The sequence below is a fragment of the Pogona vitticeps genome, chromosome 2 (assembly GCF_051106095.1).
Source record: "Pogona vitticeps strain Pit_001003342236 chromosome 2, PviZW2.1, whole genome shotgun sequence".
Taxonomy (NCBI): Eukaryota; Metazoa; Chordata; class Lepidosauria; order Squamata; family Agamidae; genus Pogona; species Pogona vitticeps.
This window is the reverse complement of record NC_135784.1, coordinates 218,761,813-218,782,834: the sequence shown is the minus strand read 5'-3', so window position 1 is coordinate 218,782,834 and position 21,022 is coordinate 218,761,813. Positions and strand designations below refer to the sequence as shown.

At 39.5% G+C, this 21,022-nt stretch overlaps 1 protein-coding gene across 1 annotated transcript in view; it reads left to right on the top strand.

Annotated features, from left to right (window-relative positions):
- The first annotated feature begins 3,266 nt into the window (after positions 1 to 3,266).
- The window catches only part of MTAP (methylthioadenosine phosphorylase), a 173,368-nt gene continuing 155,612 nt past the window's right edge, over positions 3,267 to 21,022 (top strand). The window contains exon 1 of the mRNA XM_072992053.2: positions 3,267 to 18,023. Within this exon, the coding sequence (XP_072848154.1) occupies positions 17,988 to 18,023 (36 nt within the window). The 5' untranslated portion in view covers positions 3,267 to 17,987. The remainder of the gene's footprint in view (positions 18,024 to 21,022) is intronic.

Genomic DNA, 21,022 nt, shown 5'->3' with positions numbered 1-21,022 from the left:
TCCAGGTGGGGGAAGCGTCGCAAGGGTCTGGGAAGGCTCACTTGGACCCTTGCGCCGCTCCCCCACCCCCCACGGGACTAGCGTGAGAGAAATCGCCAGCTTCTAGGACCTTTTCTGAGCCTTTCAAGCCTCAGAAAAGGTCCTAGAAGCTGGTGATTGTGCCCGCGCTGGCCCCTTGGTGAGAGTGGCGCAAAGGTCCAAGTGAGCCTTCCAGGACCCTTATGCCGCTCCCCCCACAGGGTCAGCGCAGGTGAAATCGCCAGCTTCTGGGACTCTTGAGGCTTGGGAAGAGTCCCAGAAGGTAGCGATTTCGCCCCCTCTGACCCCCGGGGGGCAGGCTGAGTCTCTAAAGGGTCCTGGAACACACCCTAGGACCCTTTAGAGACTCACCCTGACCCCCGGGGGTCAGAGGGGGCGAAATCGCTACCTTGTGGGACTCTTTTGAAGCTTGGGAAGCTTCAGAAGAGTCCCAGAAGGTGGCGATTTTGCCCAATCTGGCCTCCGGGGGGGGGCTGGGTGAGCCTCCAAAGGGTCCTAGGGTGTGTTCCATAAGACGGACCTCTCCATAAGGCTCACCGATTTTTAGGAGAAGAAAACAGATTATTTTTTCCTGTTTTCTTCTCCTAAAAATTTGGTGCGTCTTATGAAGAGGTGTGTCTTATGGAGCGAAAAATACGGTATATATCTCCTGAGAAATCTATATGTGGTATAGGAAGCAACGGTTAGAACTGGATATGGAACAACTGATTGGTTCAAAATTGAGAAAGGAGTACAACAAGGCTGTATATTGTCTCCCTGCTTATTTAAGGTATATGCACAATACGTCATGCGAAAGGCAGGACTGGAAGAATCCCAAACCGGAATTAAGATTGCTGGAAGAAATATCAATAACCTCAGATATGCAGATGATACCACTCTGATGCCAGAAAGTGAGGAGGAATTAAAGAACCTCTTAATGAGGGTGAAAGAGGAGAGCGCCAAAAATGGCCTGAAGCTCAACATCAAAAAAACTAAGATCATGGCCACTGGCCCCATCACTTGCTGGGAAATAGAAGGGGAAGATATGGAGGCAGTGACAGATTTTACTTTCTTGGGCTTCATGATCACTGCAGATGGAGACAGCAGCCACGAAATTAAAAGACGCCTGCTTCTTGGGAGGAAAGTGATGACAAACCTAGACAACATCTTAAAAAGCAGAGACGTCACCTTACCGACAAACGTCTGCATAGTCAAAGCTATGGTTTTTCCTGTAGTGATGTATGGAAGCGAGAGCTAGACCATAAAGAAAGCTGACCGCTGAAGAATTGATGCTTTTGAATTGTGGTGCTGGAGGCGACTCTTGAGAGTCCCCTGAACTGCACAGAGAACCCTATCTATTCTAAACGAAATCAAGCCTGAGTGCTCACTGGAAGGACAGTTCCTGAAGGTGAGGCTCCAATACTTTGGCCATCTCATGAGAAGAGATGACTTCCTGGAAAAGACCCTGATGTTGGGAAAGTATGAAGGCAAGAGGAAAAGGCGACGACAGAGGATGAGATGGTTGGATAGTGTCACCGAAGCGACCAACATGAATTTGACCCAACTTCGGGAGGCAGTGGAAGGCAGGCGGGCCCGGCAGGCTCAGTCACGAAGAGTCGGACACAACCTAACGACTAAACAACAACAATCTCCTTTTCTTTTGTCTGATGAAGTGGACTTGTCCACAAAAGCTCCCATTAAAAAAATATAAAAGTTAGTCTTTAAAGTGCTACCACATTTTTGTCTTTTTTACTCTTTATTTTTAATTTATTTTCACCTATAAAGTTTTATTTGGTGTAAGGTTTTGTTTCACATTCATGAAGTGCTAATGGTGTGTTCAGCAGATAAAGGGGTAGAGTTTCTGGCCAGAGCAGTCATAATAATCAAAGTTAGATGGGACAACAGGGAAGGAGAAAGCTTGATAAGTTATTTAGTCTATTGTTAAAGATTCATGGTGCACATGCTTGAATTCTCATTAGGGCTTCAACCTGATTGAGTAAAGGCTAATTGGTTAATTATATAAGCATTAATATATTCATCATTTAAATGTGCTTAGTTAAAATACTGTTTCTAAAACAAAGATTTTCTTTGTTTCTAGATCATTTCTTTCAGAAGAGCTATTCTTACTGCATTTCACTGGGAAAACATCCTTTTATCATGTTATTAGCAACTGCAGTTTCTATAAGCATTTATATTCAATATATACCTGCTGCCTGATTAGGAAAGAGGTCCTAAAGATATGTAAAATGAGAGGATTTGTCTATGTGAAAAGAAGGTTCAGTGAATGCTGTAGAATGTAAGACACAGAGGCTTGTTTTTCTTTTCAAGAAGAAGGGGGGAAACAGCCCAACTTCTAGATGCCAATGTATAGGGACATAGAGTAAAAATGGTTACCTAGCTGTTTTTATTTTAATTAGAAATTCTAAATTTATTTAAACATTGTAACAGATGGATATGCTCAGTGCTTATGCTTTAAAGCTACAACTGTATGCTAATTAATCTACTTTATTTTCTTAATGAAACAAATATAATTATTCAACAGAGGAGTAGTCTCTTGATACAGAAGGACTATAACTAAATCCAGTGTAGATGAAAGAAGGTTAATAGTGGCCATTGTAAATAAAGGTCTCCTACTGTCCTACTTTACAAGGCTGGTGTATATTCTAAGGAAGCACATATCCTATGTTTTATTGCTTTGGAAGCAATCAAGGTTACTTTTAAGGTTCAGGCTTGTCTATGGGGCTTACTACGGACATCTGAGGGCTAAAGCAGTGGTCACCAACCGTTTTTGGAACGCAGACTGGTTGGGGGATGCGGGCTCCGTGCGCTGGAGGGCAGGGGCACCCCCACGCTTGTGGGTGAGAGTGTCATGCTCGTGGGTGGGAGTGTTGTGCTTGCAGAGGTATGTGTCACGCTTGCAGGTGGGTGCCTTGTGCTTGCGGGTACAACATGCCCACCCACAAGTGGGACACACCCACCCGCAAGCATGACATGCCCACCATGTGTGCGTGCAGGGGGGCGGAGATCCAGGTCTGCGACCCACTACAAGGAAGCCCACAAGCTGGCACTGGGCTGCGGACCGGGGGTTGGGGACCCCTGGACTAAAGGACCTACCTCAGGAAAAGGTGGTAGTTTTGTGCCCAGAGGGACTCCGTGACGATCATTGTCTCTTTAGAGAGACAGAATCGTTACATGACCCATGATATTTATCTTTACATGCTGTTGTTGCCCTCAGTGCTTAGCATGGATGTTGTCAGGTCTTTGGCACCGAGTCTCAAGTCCAAGTTTTTGGTATCAAATCCCAAGTCCTGAGTCCCTATTTAAAAAAAGCTTTTTCCTCCCAGAAAAAAGGGAGGACATGGGTGGGTTCCAAGTTGCAAGTTGAGTCCGAGTCATTGAACCACCACCCCTGTCAAGTCTGAGTTGAGTTCCTGACACGATAAGTCTGACTTGACAGCGTGTCTCGCGACTCGAGTCCCCATCCCTGGTGCTTAGTGCCATGGATTTTGGCAGCCACATGCATGACTGGTGCTGCAGTCTTGGTCTACTCAGAAGAAATGTCAATGGTCATTTAATTCAGTGTCCCAGCCAAAACAAAACCCTGGCCTTATCAGTTTTGATATTCTCACTTCATTTAGCAGACATATTCTGCTGTAATCACAATTGTCTTCCTAAAATATAGCTTTGAATCAAAACTTTCTGGCCTTCAGCAGTTCAGACTGGGTCCAAATGCATAAGTAGTTGATTTGATAATCACCTAATTACAAGCGCCCAAATTTATGCCGAGCAATTTCCATTGCAATAATACTACACTTATTTGTATTAGAATAAACAGGCAATCCATTATAAGTGTGTACAGTGTTCACACATGCAAGACAAAGCAAGAAAATTTAAGGCTTCAAGTCAATCTGTTAAAATTCATTTTTAGTACTGAAACTGCTATGAAAAATTTCCAAACAAGATGCTTGAGTGCAGTGAATTGTTTCTCAGAGAACACACATAATATCATACCGTGCATTTGTATAAATGAGGATCCTTCTTATTAATTGAATATACGTTATTTATAATATACAGTGGTGCCTCGCTTAGCGATCGCTCCGATAAGCGATGAAATCGCTTTGTGATGGACTTTTGGCTATCGCTGGAGCGATCGCTTAGAGATGGTCCCTATGGCTAAAATTTGCTTTGCGATGATCGCAGGGAAGCGATCGTGGCAAAGGGAACTTTTTTAAACAGCTGATCGGCGCTTCCAAAATGGCCGCCGCAAAAACAAAATGGCCACCGCTGTTTTGCCTCGCTTGAGAGGCACCCAAAATGGTCGCCACTATGGAGGAATTTTGCTTTAAGGTAAGTTTTTAGCCCATAGGAACGTATTAAACACGTTTTAATACATTCCTATGGGCTTTTTCATATTGCTTAGCGATGAAATCACTTAGTGATGTTTTTTCCAGAATGGATTAACATCGCTAAGTGAGACACCACTGTACACCATTTAACGTTGGATTTGCTTTTAGAAGTTTCTTTCCAAACTTTTGTGTCTGATTCCTGTGATTGCTCCTAAAACCCTTACTGCTATTATCCACGATTGCTAGGAGAGCCTAGTCACTGCCTTTCCTATCTAAGGATGACATGAATTATCAGTGCTTTCCTTGTTTGCCCAGAGTTCAGTTTGATTCCTTGATAAATGATTATGCCAAAATAGTTCCCTGTTCCATGATTACAAGAATAGTAATTGCATGCTGTTGATTCCAACTTAATGACGACGCTTCCAGAGTTTCCTAGGTAATGAGGACTTAGATGTGTTTACTATTCCCTTCTTCTGGGGGTGACCTGGGATTGTGTAGCTAGCTCTTTTCCACAGTGGGAATGGAACTCCCTAAGTCACTGAGCAATCCAGCCAGCTTTGTGCTTACAAAACACCTATTTTTGTGAATGGAATTGAACATAAGTCTGAACAGTGAGATGAAAATGCTATTGATAAAACACACACCAAAATTAAAACAATGTTTCACATTCTTTCACAGCTCCATAGGGATGGAAACAGCAAGGTGATTTTGATTTCACTGAAGACAGCATTACTGGACCGAGATTTTATTTCATTCAGCAGAACGTCTTATTTTGACTGTGCCAGTCTTGTTTCTGTTTAGTCTCCAATTGTGCTCTCAACTGAATAGATACTGATATGGGATGCCTCAGACACATTTTATTAGAGTTGGGTCTGCCTTGAGGCAGACTGATCACACTGAGTGGCAGTTCCAGGTCTCATGAAAGAGCAACAAACAGCTATTTATGAAGAAACAAACAAACAAGTAACTATTTGGCCATTTATTGAAAGGGTTGCAATAACTCAGCAGGTTTTAGGTATGATCCACCTTGAAGTGAGTGCATGAGTGCCACTTTTTACTGTGCACCTCTCAGGCTGGCCCTTGGCCTTGTACATTTGTGTTGGAATTGTTCTTAAGGTTATTGACCTCAGCAGTAGACTGCAGCTCCATATTTATTTTATTTTATTTTTTCAACATCATATTCATTTCATCATTTGGTTCTGGTACTTTCTCAGTTACTGATTCTGTGGAATTCACTGGTGGTGTGGATATTTCAACACCGAAACTCTCCCAATATTTAGCAGTAATAAAGGGGAACATTGGAATTGAACATTTTAGAACTCTTAACAGGAAAAAATATCGTGAAACATATTGCACACACAAAGCGTGGATACCCATGTAAAGCAGCATTGAAATCTATACACACTTAACTAAAGTGGAACCTGCAAAAAATCACAAAAGAGTAAGCACAGTTTCAAGTTCTCTAGAAATGGCAGACATGTGGGTCTGCTTCTGTACTCAACTAGAGGTAAAAATGTCATTTCTCGGGTGATGAGCTTTTCCTTTCTTTCCTCACCCTTATCTTAACTGATTTCTTCTTTCTTATCATACTGACTTATTCAGCCTTTCTTTTTCTCCCCACCTTTTCTGATCATTACTTACTACCTCTTAAGGCTAGTTGTGAGCTAAGATGAGGCAGCTTGTTTTGATTGGACTGCATCAGAGCACGAACATGAAAGTGAGGCATTTGCACATAAAATACAGTAGTGTATTTTTTTAAAATAATGAATTTATTACTACTACTACTATCTATCTTCTTGTTTCTATTATGCACAATTACCCACAGATTCTCTAGTTTATTAGTATAATCAAATTATCTTAGTACAACGACTGTTTATACAATAGTTCCATATACATTTGCCCAAAATGATTTGCCAATTGATTTAAAGTGGGTCTAGGATTGTAGCCTAAACTGAAGCCATCTAATGTATTAAAAGCAACACTAATACAGTATAAGAGAACCTAGATATGTTAGAAAATAATGATTCAAGTGATTTCACTTTAAACAGCTTAGGTGGGTCATATTTTCTTAAATTTGTTTTATAACGGTTTGTTATGTATGATACATAAACCAGCCAAACCTTTAGACCCTATTTATTTTTTGGGGGGGTTAAAAATAAGAATTTTAGCGAGGGGTTGCTCTTAATTTTTAAAAACTTGTCACCTGCTATAATAGCATTGTAATATATACTGTCCTCTCTTTTTTCCTGTTCAAGACATATGATTCATTCACCTGTAGAAAACTAGCAATCCAACCTGCAAAAGGCAAAAATCCTTCTGTTTTGTTTTATAACAACGATAAAAATGAAAACCTTATGATTCTTATGAGCATACATTTTAACTCATTGTAATCAGGATTGAAGTAAGGAGCCATACTTTCAAAGACAAAAACCTCTGACTCTGAAAAATAGATGTACTTTCATTTCAGACAACTAGTTCAGTAAACAGTCTTCGGGGGAGGGGGGGGAGCAAAACAAGAAGGCCTTCCAAATAATTTACATTAATTAAACTTTTAAGAGCATTGGCTCATCTGTATTGTGTGCAGACAACATCTGATTAGAATATTTTTGAGATCAGAGAGAAATTTTTATTTTTGTATATCTCTGTTTTGGTATTTTTTATTTTTTTCAGAGAGAAGCAATTTTACAGAAGTTTTCCTTAGATTCCTTAGTTTTTCTTTTTCACATTAGTCGGATTGTCCTCTTTTTGTTTTATATGCATCTAAGCAGAACAATAGAGCCAAACTTCTTTTTTTAATTAGGAAAAACGTTTATAAGTTGGGTCACCAATGCTACCAAAACTTCATTTTTGTTCTACTCATTTTATGGCTTGTGTCTAAATGCTGGAAATAGGTGTGTGTGCTGCTCCCCCCCCCCATTTTAAAAGTAATTTCTCTAGAATTTATTTTGAATAATTCATCGCATTCCTGTCGTAAACAGTGGTCTGGCTACACATACAGAAACATTTGCACACTGGCCACTTTTGGATTAGGAAAAAATGTTGTGCTTTTCTGATTTCAGAGAATAATTATTTTCAGAAATCCTTCTAATATTATGGCCCAATTCAAAAAGGTGCTGGTACAGAAAGACCTTTCCCTCCCATGATTGACAAACATCAGCCTTAGCGTGTTCGTGATGTATGTACCTTTGAAACTGGACTAAAGTTTCCCTTTTCCCTTTTGGGTGTGACTTTGCCTCTAAGCTTTCAGTGATCCAGGCATTGCATTCCAGTGTTAGCATCTGTTCTATAGACGTACTATAAGGGCCAGTTTCCACATGCATGTAACATCACCTGATTGCTCATCGTTAGATGACTCACCACTTGATGATTCATAGATCGACTGTGAAATAACTCAGTTGAAAATCGTGCTATATAAACATTTTACATTTCATGAGAACCTTCATTCTAGAATCAGTTCTTCCTTCTCTCCCTTTGGAGGCTGGATGTCATTGGGGCTATTTGGGTTGTGACAGTTGTAAAAAATATGGCGCTGTATTGCATCCAAACAAGTCTCTAATGTTTATAAATTATATTCCTTCCTGCACTTACTGTTTCTTTGTGACATAGCTAAAATACTCCAGCTTTTCCACTTCATCTGTTTTATGCTTTCTTGTTCTTGATTTCCAGTAGCTTGTCACAACCAATTAATTTGGGTATACAATGTCTTGGCCATCTCAGGATTAAATTACACAGTGTCTTAAGGCAGTGGTTTTCTTTTGCCAAGCATACCACAAGGCAGGTACAAGGTATGACACTGGATGACTCTGGCACACGGTACATTACAGAAGCATTTCTACTGTTTCCTGCATTGGGTATTTTTTTCCTCCATTTTTTCTCCTTTTTTCCCCCAGCTGAGCCTGTGACCAGTACAGCACCAGAAAGACTGGCTGCACCATGACATATGAGACTTATTCTTGCCAAAATGTGCTGTGAACTCCAGCTGTTTACATCTCATGTGAAGCACCCTGAACACTCACTTGTGATACTTGAGATAGTAAATTGGTGCTCATGGGTTTTACATGGTCCTTGGAGCATATGCACACCATGGATCTGCAAAACATTGAGTCCTGTTAAGGAGAAAGGTGACATCAAAATATTTTAAATAAAATAAATAATAAAACTGTTTCATTGGCAAGGAAAGGAAAATATTCATTCTACAGGCTGTAAGAAAGATACCTCCACCACCTACATATATAACAGATCTCTCTTTAGTGTATATTGCTGTAATTAATTACGAGTACATAAGCTTGATTAGACCACCTACATGTGTGTTTTTGGAAAAGTAGAGGCAAAAAACCCCCCCTTGCGGTTACTTCAGAGTTAAAAAAAAAAAAAACACCACAGAGTCAGGACCAAACAAGATGATACAGTTAGGACATCATTAGAAGCTGATTTCCCTGAAGTGAAAGTCTTACTGTCCTACAGATACAGTAGCTTCACTCACTCTGAATTTTGCAAGTTATCTTGCTTTTGTTTTCTGATTGGACATCACAAGACAAACATAGGCTTTGTTTGGAAGGCTGATTATGCTTTTGAAAAAAAAATGCCTGGAAGGAAATATTGTAATAGCAGGAAATATACATTTCCTTTAATGTGAGAATTGATCCATAGTTGGTTAATTGACTCTACGTATTGTTTGCGGGACCCAGTAATAAATAAACATTTCTTTGTTATATATTATGTGCCATCAAGTCGCATCCAATGTATAGCAACCCTAGTAGGTATTCAAAGTATGTGAATATCTCAATATTCAAAATGAGAGCAAAGACCATATCTGGTTGTAACTATTTCGTGGTTCATCCTCTTTGAAAAGTAGTTGCATGTTTTGAGTGTACATCGCCTATCAACTTCCCTGGAAATTTGAAATGAAAGGTGTTATAAGAACTGCACCACTGTCTGTTGGAATATATTGATGGAAGAATTTAATACACCAATTTAGCACTTGACAACCACAGAACAGAGTGATGATTTGCATAAGTAATCTGCCTATATGGATCAAATATCACAGACAGAGTTTTTCATCCAGACACATTTCTAGCCCCCGCCCTGAAATAGTTGATACAAGTAGCTATGACTGACTTATTCTAGAGAGTTTGGTTGTAGGTGGGTGGGAATAAATCCTAATCCTACATTTATTTGCTATCAAAGGTGAACAGAGATTACTATTTTACAACACGTCTGCATACACTGTGCATGGTAAAATATTTACTGTGCTTGCTAGACTAATAACCAAGCTATACTCCAGTTACAAAATTTACCTAGTTTGTACATCTGCATTAACTCAAAACAACAAACCTGTCAAGTGGTTATAACCATACAGTGATAAGTAAAGAGAGCTTTTTGATAAATGTTTTTATCTACTCAGAATGTCTTATATTGATTTGTTTCAAGAATCATTTTCAACTGCATTAAGGTTAAATCACTTTATAAACCTTTAGTAAGCTTATAACACATGAATGAGTAGTTTTGTCAATTCTTCAACTTTACCTAAAGATATGACAGCCTTTTTGGTGCCCATACTATGATGATTACAAGGTTTTAATTATATTGTTTTATGATGTACTTTCTTGTAATACAGAATTCCTGTAGTAAAAAAAAGTTATTCTTCAGTACAGTCATAAATAAAGACTTTTAAAATACAATATAGTTGTATTTATGCAATATAATTGTATTTATATTCTAAAGAGAATATAATTGTATGCTGTGAAGTCAATTCTGATTTATGGGGACAGTTTCCATGGTAGACACTTTCCATTCGCTATCTCGAATTCTGTGTACTCTAGGTAGAGAATACATAGAAGTGGTTCGCCATTCCCTTCTTCTGGGGGCACCCTGGGACTATGCAGCTATTACAAGAATGATGAGGTTAAAAATACATGCAACTAGAAATGAAAAGTACTTAAGATGAACAGCATTAAAAACAGCAGGTCAAATATAATTAACATTTAGAAATTAAAAACATTTCATTAGCATTGCCCTCTTGGGCATCAGATTTTATCAGTGGTAATGTTAAAGGTGTGTTGGTTCAAGACCAGCAAATGCTTGAGGGGCAAAATTAAGACACAAAAAAAACCAAGTATGGGGTTGCTGTGTTTCTATAGCTTTTCTGTGCCCACACAATACAACTACCATATAATAACTGAGCAGAATTTTATCTTACAGAAACATGAGCTAAGCTGATACCTTGTATCTTCAGTGGCTTTCCACCCCAAATTAGAGCAATCATATCAGTAGGTAACTTAATTTATTAATAGAAACAAAGAAAATGTACATTTAAGCATGCTTTAAAGACTAAATGTGTGATCAAACATATCTGCTGCATACATTTATAGCAGGTAGATCGAACTTTAAATTGGCCATGGCTCCATTCTGTGCATCCTATAGATCTGTATCTGTTGATGGGTAGTTTGGGAGAATTGTCTGCTAAGAAGTTTTGGTAACAGAGGAGAATTTCCATAATTTGATAATACCCTCTGATGCTCTTAATGTGTATGTTATTTTGGAGACTTGTAATTTTTATTGTTGTATTTGTACAGTATATTTCTGTTTAAATGTAATACAGAGGAGAATTTCCTTAGTACCCATAGAGAAATCTTAAGTACTTCACCAGATGACAGATCCCATAGTTCCTAAGGATGGAGCCTGACACTTATAATGGGATCGAATTGCTAGAGTAGATACTCTCTAATGAATGTATATTACCATAATATTTTCATGCACAAATCCCATGTATGAAATATATTTCACATCTGGCAATAAGAATAATACAAATGGATTCAAATAGAAAAATATTAACACTGGAGTGAAGTGCCATGGAACTAAAAAAAACACAGACAGGGTTAATTCACCTACAACTCAGTCCTATGTGTGTCTGCTCAGAAGTTAATTCCGATGAGTTCTCAAGCAAACAAATAAAAGATTTCAGTCTTAAAATTTAAGCAGCTGAAAAGGAAGCACAACAGCCCTTCACAAAAGCACAGATTAGCAAGAATGAAGCAATCATAGTATTGCTCAGCCAGTAAATACATGCAATGGGACAAGAAATCACAACTCTCACTCTGCAAATGGATAAAATCTGGCTATTAAGTTGGTACAGCAGCTCACTTGAAGTGATTGCAAGATGATTAAGAACCATAATTTCTTATTTCTTTGCATTAGACTAGTTAGAAGATAGTCAGGAGATCATATGGGATGTTTTTGGTCAAAATGGCTTCTCGGCCTTTGTTCTGACCCATGTAATGTGATGGGAATACTAACCTACCTATTATAGATTTTTAGGAGAAAAAATTCTACTACCTTTCTTCGTCTTCCTAGGAACTCAGGATAGCAAATACAGGTGTATTCCCTTCATCCCCATCTTAACACCACAACAATCTTGTGAGGTAGCTCAGATTGAGAGAAATGTATTTGAACTCAAGTTTCAAAGTCTTTTACTCAAACTCAATGGCTTCACCAGAGAGCCTCTCAGATCACATATAAAGTACCTTGGACACTCTAAAAGTGTTGTGTAGCTGCTATGGCTGATTTTGAACACAAGTACATGCCTACATAGTTGTTCTTTTATTTATTTATTTCCATTATGATTGTGCATTTGCAAGGCAGCTTACGAACTAAAACTTACTGAGACGTACGCTCCTGAGTATCATTCCCTATGCACGTAATCTTCCCAATGTTTTGTGATCCATTAGATAGTCCTGGAGTTTGTTGATTGCAGATTGTCCCCACCCAATCATATAAACAAATTGTTTAGTTTTCGGAGAGAACATAGTTTCTAAAGGTAAAAGTGAAAATAAAGATTTCCAGGGCCAGGGATACAGTACACAGTGATTCTGTCTTCATGATTTTAACCGCTCCCTCACCTGGAGATAGTGGCAATTATTAATCTGTCCTTCACGTGGGTTATTTGAAATAATTTAAGGTGAAGGGGTTGATGCCTGCAGCTAAATTAAGTGTCTCAGTTGCTCGTGTCTAAGTAACATGTCACTCATGTTACTTGCAAGTTATACATTATGAGGGCTTATGATAGAAAACAAAACACAATCTGAAATTCTGACCCATATTTCCAGGCAGTCCAACTCAGATAGTGGACCCAGATAGTTTGGATTTTTATATCAAACCACAAAATAGAATATGGCACCATTTCTCTATGGACATGTCCTTGTGCAAGTGTTCCTACTTCTCACCATTTATGCTCATGTTCCTATTCTTGGGGAAGTACAAGTGGATCTGAAGGTGTAGTTTTCCTTTAAATTACTGTAAAGTGTTATTCAATAGCCCCTCTAGCTCAAGATTTTCAGCAACACTACTGATTGTTCAGCTCCCATATTGCTTGAAGTGCCTTAACTATTATAAGAAGATATATGTTAAGAAAGGTGAATTCTGTATGCAATGTTATGTTCTGTGGGTATTCACCAACCTTGAGTTTTATTGCATTTCTCTTCATCAGAAAATGGGAATTTTGCCCATAGTCCATCAGCACAATTTCTGCCAAAGCAGGGGTTTGAACATATCCAGTACTAATTATTATATCAGGAAATTGTGTGTGTGACCTTTGGTCATAATGTGGGAACCTCTCCCCCCCCCCAACACTTGAAGCAACTCTTGTGTCCATGAATACTGGTGTTCCTCTGAGGTAAATCTTTCCAAGACTCAGTTTCACACTGGTGCACTGTGGTTTTCAAAGTCTTTGTCCTAGTTCATGAAGAGTCTATCAGAGGAAGAGGTAGCCATATTAATTCAATACCAAAAAGGCTGAGTACACAAGAATTCAATCTGTATAGATATTTAAGAGCTAAAAATTCAAAGTGTTCTGCCTGAATGAATGAATATCCCAGTTTTTCCCACATTTTCTTTCTTTTTAAGTATTTAAGTTCTTCCCATGAAATGTTTTAAATTTTGGTATATTCTTATTAGAAGAACAAACTGAACAAATTTTCACCCTTTCTGGATCTGTCCTGTTAATTTCACAGAGAAAGGAACATTCACACAGACACACAGCACTGAGTAACTGATGCATGAAGCGGATGTACACAAACATTAAAGAATGAGCACTCAACCTTATTTTGAGTAAATAAGATGCAGTAGATGGTTCTCAATCTGTAAGTTACGTTTCCCAGCTTTGCCTAGTTTCTTTTCCTAGTTTTTGTTCTTCACATATTTAGACATTCAAATAAGACAGCCAATAAGATAAAGACGTGAGAGGAAGAGGAGCTCATTGTTGCTAAACAAATGCAGCTGTTTTATATATATACCTCAAAATACCCAAATTATTTCAGAAAAAAAGCCCAAAACAACAACCACAACCAAAACAAATCAGTATATTTGACCCAACTCTGGGAGGCAGTGGAAGACAGGAGGGCCTGGCGTGTCCTGGTTCCTTGGGTCACGAAGAGTTGGACACAACTAAATGACTCAACAACAACAACAACAACAACAACAATATATATAGGAAAGGACAAATAGAAATTTGAATAAAAGAGGTGCAAAGGATTTTGTCATTTTTATATTATTAGGAAGAAGTAATTGTGGAACTAAAGTGTTCGTAACGATGAACTCTTTTATCACAGGCCGCTGAATACTTAATAAAAGTTTGTTTCTTTTTGGTTGTGTCCTTTCTGTCTGATGGCACCGCCCTATGCTGCTCACATACTAAAATCTGTTCTCTTAGGCAGCCTTTCTGGACCGTCTCAAAATTCATAAGATGAGTTATTACATTCGTTTGTTAATATATAATTTATTAAACCTGCTCTTCCTTATAAAAAATGAAGGGCAATACTAGCATTTTGTTATACAAATCCATAAGATAATGATTGTGAATCAAAAGCATGAAAACAATGTGGCACCCTGAACAAATCAGCACAAAGTTTTAGAACAACTGGGTAGATAAGTACACTTCTCCCTTCAACAATGCTGGGGTTAGGGGCACCAGACCCCCCCCCCCCACACTCCCATGTAGTTCAAAATCCATGTACTGTATAATTTGTATGCTCCCAAAAAACAAAAACAAAGCATAAACAGTTGATTCACAGACACACACAAGGAAACAAAGATACAGAGCATTTCTTTCTATCGGGATTATCTTCCGTATCATTGACAATCCTTTCCATATAGTGCTGTGTGTAATGAAACTTAAATGTCCTTACAAACCCCCTGGATTTAGATGCTGTGGTGGTAATTGGTTACTCACCTTAGAACAGAATCAGCAATTTGCAGACCAGAGAAGATTTCAATGGAAGTATGTTGTCTCCCAGGGGCAAATATTAAAGACGTGACAGGGAGGCTTACCCAGATTAATAAGCCCGGTGATTATTATCCCCTCCTTCTCTTTTATGTTGGGACCAACAAAGAAGAGCCTAAAAACACATCAAGGGACTATGAGCAACTGGGCAGGAAGGCAAAAGAACTGGGAGGTCAGGTGGTATTTTCATCTCTGTTTCCGACAGACGGTCAACATCCAACAAAAGAATGGAGGATTGCAGAGGTAAACTGCTGCCTTAAGGGATGGTGCAGTCAAGAAAACTTTGAATTTCTGGGACCTTGGGCTACGCTACCTACATGAAGGACTCATGGCAAGAGATGGGCTGCACCCCACAAAGACTGGGAAGAACGTTTTTGGTAGACATCTCACTCAACTCATCTAAAGGGCTCTAAATTAAATCTGCAGAGGGAAGTGTTGGAGTATGCAGATCAATTCTGTCCCAGTATACAGTGGGTGATTCTGCCAGTTACTCAGTTCTACCCTGCTATTGGGGCACTATTGTGCATTGGTCATTTCCTGCCCCTCCTCTCTCTTGTGTGCCTTCTTCATTGAAGAGGGCCTTTTCCAAGATGGAGATTGCCTGAGCGCATGCTATCTGATTGCTCTCTCTCCATCCACACTTGCATCCATGCCATCCAGCTTTATGGGGTGGTTTACCCAGTTTAGAAATGTTATTCAAAGCTAAAGAAACTTGTCTAGAATATGTAAGACAAATGCCTTCTTTGTTTTTCACTCACATGCTATATTTTGCTAATACTAAAGCTTGTTGTTAATAAACCTTTTATAAAGTTATTACAAGTTAACTCAGTGTTTTGACTCTGTACTTAATTTAGCTCATTGAAGATAATTGGTCAGAACACATGATGATCTCTAACAGGAAGGAGGACAATATCCAACAAAAGAGGAGGAGGAGTTGCACTGTATGTAAAGAATTAATACTCCTGTACTGTAATACAGGAGACCAAGGATGAAAGCATTCCTGAAGCTCCTTGGGTGAATATTAGGGAGAAAACAAATGGCATAGCTGTAGGCATGTACTTACAGGCCACCTAACCAAACAGAGGAAATAGATGAACATTTTGCAAATCAATTAGCTGAGATGTGTAGGAAACACACCACTGTAGTAATAGGTGACTTTACCCGGATATCAACTGTACAGTATATATGAGTAAATATATACTGTACATATGAGTAACCCTCATAGTCAAAAAAAGAATGGGAAAAGCTGTAGAGGGGTTACAATCCCAAAAATGATAGAATGATTTCAATACGAATCCAAGGCAGACATTTCGACATCACAATCCAAGTTTATGCACCAACCACCGATGCTCAAGAGGCTGAAATTGACCATTTCTATGAAGACTTACAACACTTTCTAGAACTGACACAGTATGGTACGGTAAACCTTTATCAGCATAAAACAAAGTAAACAGCGAAATAAAACAGAAGGGGAAAGGGAACACAGGGCGAATAGACATAATCAATATTAAATGAGGGAATACAAAATGACTCATTTCACACGCTAGCAAGGTTATGCTCAAAATCCTACAAGGCAGGCTTCAGCAGTATGTGGACCGAGAACTCCCAGAAGTTCAAGCTGGATTTCAAAGGGGCAGAGGAACTTGAGACCAAATTGCTAACATGTGCTGGATTCAGGAGAAAGCCAGAGAGTTCCAGAAAAACATCTACTTCTACTTCATTGACTACTCAAAAGCCTTTGACTGTGTGGACCACAACAAACTATGGCGTGTTCTTAAAGAAATGGGAGTGTCTGACCACCTTATCTATCTCCTGAGAAACCTATATAGGGGACAGGAAGCAACAGTTAGAACTAGATACGGAACAACTGATTGGTTCAAAATTGGGAAAGGAGTACGACAAGGCTGTATATTGTCTCCCTGCTTATTTAACTTATATGCAGAATACATCATACGGAAGGCCGGATTGGAGGAATCCCAAACCGGTATTAAGATTGCTGGAAGAAATATCAACAGCCTCTGATATGTTGATGATACCACTCTGATGGCAGAAAGTGAAGAGGAATTAAAGAACCTCTTAATGAGGGTAAAAGGGGAGAGCGCCAAAAATGGCCTGAAGCTCAACATCAAAAAATTAAGATCATGGCCACTGGCCCCATCACCTCCTGAAAAACAGAAGGGGAAGATATGGAGGCAGTGACAGATTTTACTTTCTTGGGCTTCATGATCACTGCAGATGGAGTCAGCAGCCACAAAATCAAAAGACGCCTGCTTCTTGGGAGGAAAGAGATGAGAAACCAAGACAGCATCTTAAAAAGCAGAGACATCACCTTGCCGACAAAGGTCCGCATAGTCAAAGCTGTGGTTCTTCCAGTTGTGATGTATGGAAGTGAGAGCTGGACCATAAAGAAGGCAGACTGCCGAAGAATTGATGCATTTGAACTGTGGTGCTGGAGGAGACTCTTGAGAGTCCCCTGGACTGCAAGGAGAACAAACCTATCCATTCTAAAGGAAATCAAGCCTGAGTGCTCACTGGAAGGACAGATCCTGAAGCTGAGGCTCTAATGCTTTGGCCATCTCATGAGAAGAGAAGACTCCCTGGAAAAGACCCTGATTTGGGGAAAGTGTGAAGGCAAGAGGAGAAGGGGACGACAGAGGATGAGGTGGTTGGACACTGTCATTGAAGCTATTAACATGAATTTGACCCAACTCCGGGAGGCAGTAGAAGACAGGAGGGTCTGGCATAATCTGGTCTATGGGGTCACGAAGAGTCGGACACGACTAAATGACTAAAGAACAACAACAATATCAACTGAAGAACCAACTCTGCAGCAAGTGGGAGATCCAGCAGTTTCCTGACATGCCTGGCTGACAACTTTATCATCCAAAAGGTGGAAGAGGGAACTAGAGGATCATAGGTGTGATGAATTTGGTTATGAAAGCCAGAAAGTTATTTACTGGTGGAATATGTGGTTATGAAGTTAGCCTAAAAGAATCCATTTTGGTCTCTGTGTGCTTGAAAGTGGAAAATTCCAAAAGCCAGTTTCTCTTCACAGCATTGCTTGGTTAGGTTGACCTGTTATCTCGTTACCTAGTAACAGTGGCCTGGTATAGGGAGAGGAGAGACATAACATTCCAGGAATTTGCAATGATAACAACTTGAGTCTCATGAGAAGTTGTGGTGGGACAAGTTACTTTTTTCCTCACCCCTGATTGGTTGTTAGCTGTGAAGAAGAAGGCGGTAGTAAGTTGCAGAAGGAGAGAGAGAGAGAAGGAAGATGGATGCGATTGAAAAGACACAGAAAGGACTTATTTCTGTTTGATGGATTTTAGCTGAGGATTTTCCTTATGGGACAGATGGAACTTGGATTTTCCGGAAGTTTGGTATGTTCTTTATTGGACTATGGACAATGGGATTTATAGTATTATTTTAAGATGTAGATTTTTACTGAAATAGAAGGGGAGCTTGCCTTTCCCTATTTTACTAGTTAGAAGTTTGTTATTTTTGTTTCTTTTAGAGGAGTCCAGTTTCTTACTTAACTGGATGAGATGGAAATGTGTACAGTGGTGCCTCGCACAACGAGTGCCTCACACAACGATGAATTCACATAACGATGTCTTTTTCTGATCAAGTTTCTGCCTCACACAGCGATGTTTCCTATGGGGGATTTTCACATAACGATGTCCCTATCCCCTCATTTAAAAGTGTCTTAAACTGTTAGGAAACTGTTTTAAATGCTTGGCATCGATAGTTCAGCTTGTGAAAGGCATGCAAACTTAATTTGGTGTTGTTCTGAGTCTTCGTTCATTTTTGCTGATTTTTTGTTTTCTCCATTGCAATGTATTGGACGGACCGTCCAATACATTTCAATGAGGAAAAATAAAAAAATCAGCAAAAATGAACGAAGACTCAGAACAACACCAAATTAAGTTTGCATACCTTTCACAAGCTGGACTATCGATGCCAAGCATTTAAAACAGTTTCCTAACAGTTTAAGGCACTTTTAAATGAGGGAAAAGAGACATCGGAATGCCATTGAAATGTATTGAGTCGGCTTCAATACATTCCAATATAGGAAACATTGTTTCACTCAACGATGTTTCCTATGGGGATTTTCACTGAACGATGGCAATCCGTTCCAATTGGAACGGATTAACCGGTTTTCAATGCATCTCTATGGGAAATGGTGTTTCGCAGAACGATGTTTCACACAGCGATGAATATTTTGGAACCAATTAACATCGTTGTGCGAGGCACCACTGTATATATATGCCTTGCTTTGCATAACTGTATTCTATCAGAACTTTATTTTTCTAATAAAACAAAATATGCTTAATATCTGCATTTTGGCTTCTTGAATAGAACACATGCTGCAATTGGTTATTTGGTTTACCTAAATTGTTATTCTTTAGAAGGCCACAGATGGTAACGCTACCAGGGGTCCAGAATATTCTTGGGTACTAGGAGATTTAGATTCCCTAGAACTCAAGTGTATATCTTGGTTCTCAAATAAATCGGATCAGACTTGGTGCATGAGTGAAGGGACTGCCCTAGGGTAAAATTATTGGACCTGGTTTTGCCTGGTAAAAGGAGTCATTCACTCAGAATCCTCTCTGTCCCGTGCAGAACAGTTTCTTAGGAAATTGGCTTTGCGACAATAGGTACTGGACTTAATACTTACTAATACGGAGGAAATAGCTGAGGGAGTGGAAATTGTTCAAACTTTAGGAGAAAACGACCATGTCATATTAAAATTCACCATCATGCAGGCAAGGGTATCTGTACCAAGTCAGACTAATGTTCTAGATTTTAAGAGAGCTGACTTTAACAAACTAAGAGATGTAATAGGAAGGATTCCATGGATGGAAATCCTAAAGGGAAAAACAGTTCAGGATGCTTGGGAAACCCTGAAAGGTGAGATAATAAAGGACCAAAACAAAACATTACCACAGAGAAAGAAAAACAAGAGACGTCTGACAAGATCGGTGTGGATGCATGCAGAGCTCTCTGACAAGGTAAGGGGGGGGGGAAAGGAGAAGTATAAAAAACTGAAAAAGGGGCTCATAACTAGAGAAGAATAACAGTGAATAGCTCAAATCTGCAAGGATGCAGTCAGGAAGGCTAAGGCTCAGAATGAACTAAGACTTGCAACAATGCCAAAAATAACAAAACAAGTTTATTTCAACATGTAAGGAGCAAGAGGAAAGTTAAGGAAATTGTTGGTCCACTAATGGGAGAAGGCAACAAGAAGGGAGAAAGTGGAACTGCATAATTCTTTTTTTTTTTTTTTTTTTTTGCATCTGTATTTACGCAAAAGGAAAAATTGGTCCATCCTATCAAAAGCAGCACTGTGGGTGACAGGAGAAGGAAGCAGGTCAAAATAGGCGAGGAAGTGGTAAAAGAACACTTAACTGCTTTGTCTGAGTTCAAGTCTCCTGGACCAGATGGTTTACATGCTAGGGTACAAAAAGAACTGGCAGGTGTGATCTCGGAACCACTGAATGAATTATTTGAAAGGTCTGGGAGCATGAGCAAATTTCCAGAGGACTGGAACAGAGCTGATGTAGTTCTAATCTTGAAAAGGGGGGGGGGAAGTGGATCCAGGAAACTACAGACCAATCAGCTTGACATCAATACCTGGGAAAATCTTGGAAAAAATGATCAAGCAGCAGATTTATGAGCACCTAGAAAATAACAAGGTGATTACCAGAAGCCAGCATGGGTTTGTTAAGAACAAGTCATGTCAAACAAATCTTATTGCCTTCTTTGATAAAGTGTCTAAATTGGTGGATCAAGGAAACACAGTGGATATGGTGTACTTAGACTTCAGTAAGGCATTTGATAAGGTAGACCAGAACCTACTTCTGCGTAAAATTGAACAGTGGGATAGACAGTGCAACTACCAGATGGATTTGCAGCTGGCTGACCAACCGCACTCAACATGTGGTCCTCAATGGAACCACATCTACGTGGGAAGTGTGCAGTGGGGTCCCTCAAGGCTCTGTCTTGGGCCCAGTGCTCTTCAACATCTTCATAAATGACCTGGATGATGGGATTGAAGGAGCACTCATCAGATTTGCTGATGACACAAAGCTGGGGGGAATTGCTAATACTTTGGAAGATAGACTCAACATTCAGAAGGATCTAGACAGACTTGAAACATTGAGCCCTATCCAATAAGATACAGTCAGTGGCAGGAAAAGTAAGGACCTGCACTTTGGAAGGAGAAACTAGATGCACAGGTACAGGATGAGTGGTACCTGGCTCGACAGTGGTACCTGTGAGAGGGATTTAGGTGTCCTGGTGAACTACCACATAGGGATGAGTCAGCAGTGTGCTGCAGCTGCCAAGAAAGCTAACACAATCCTAGGCTGCATCAACA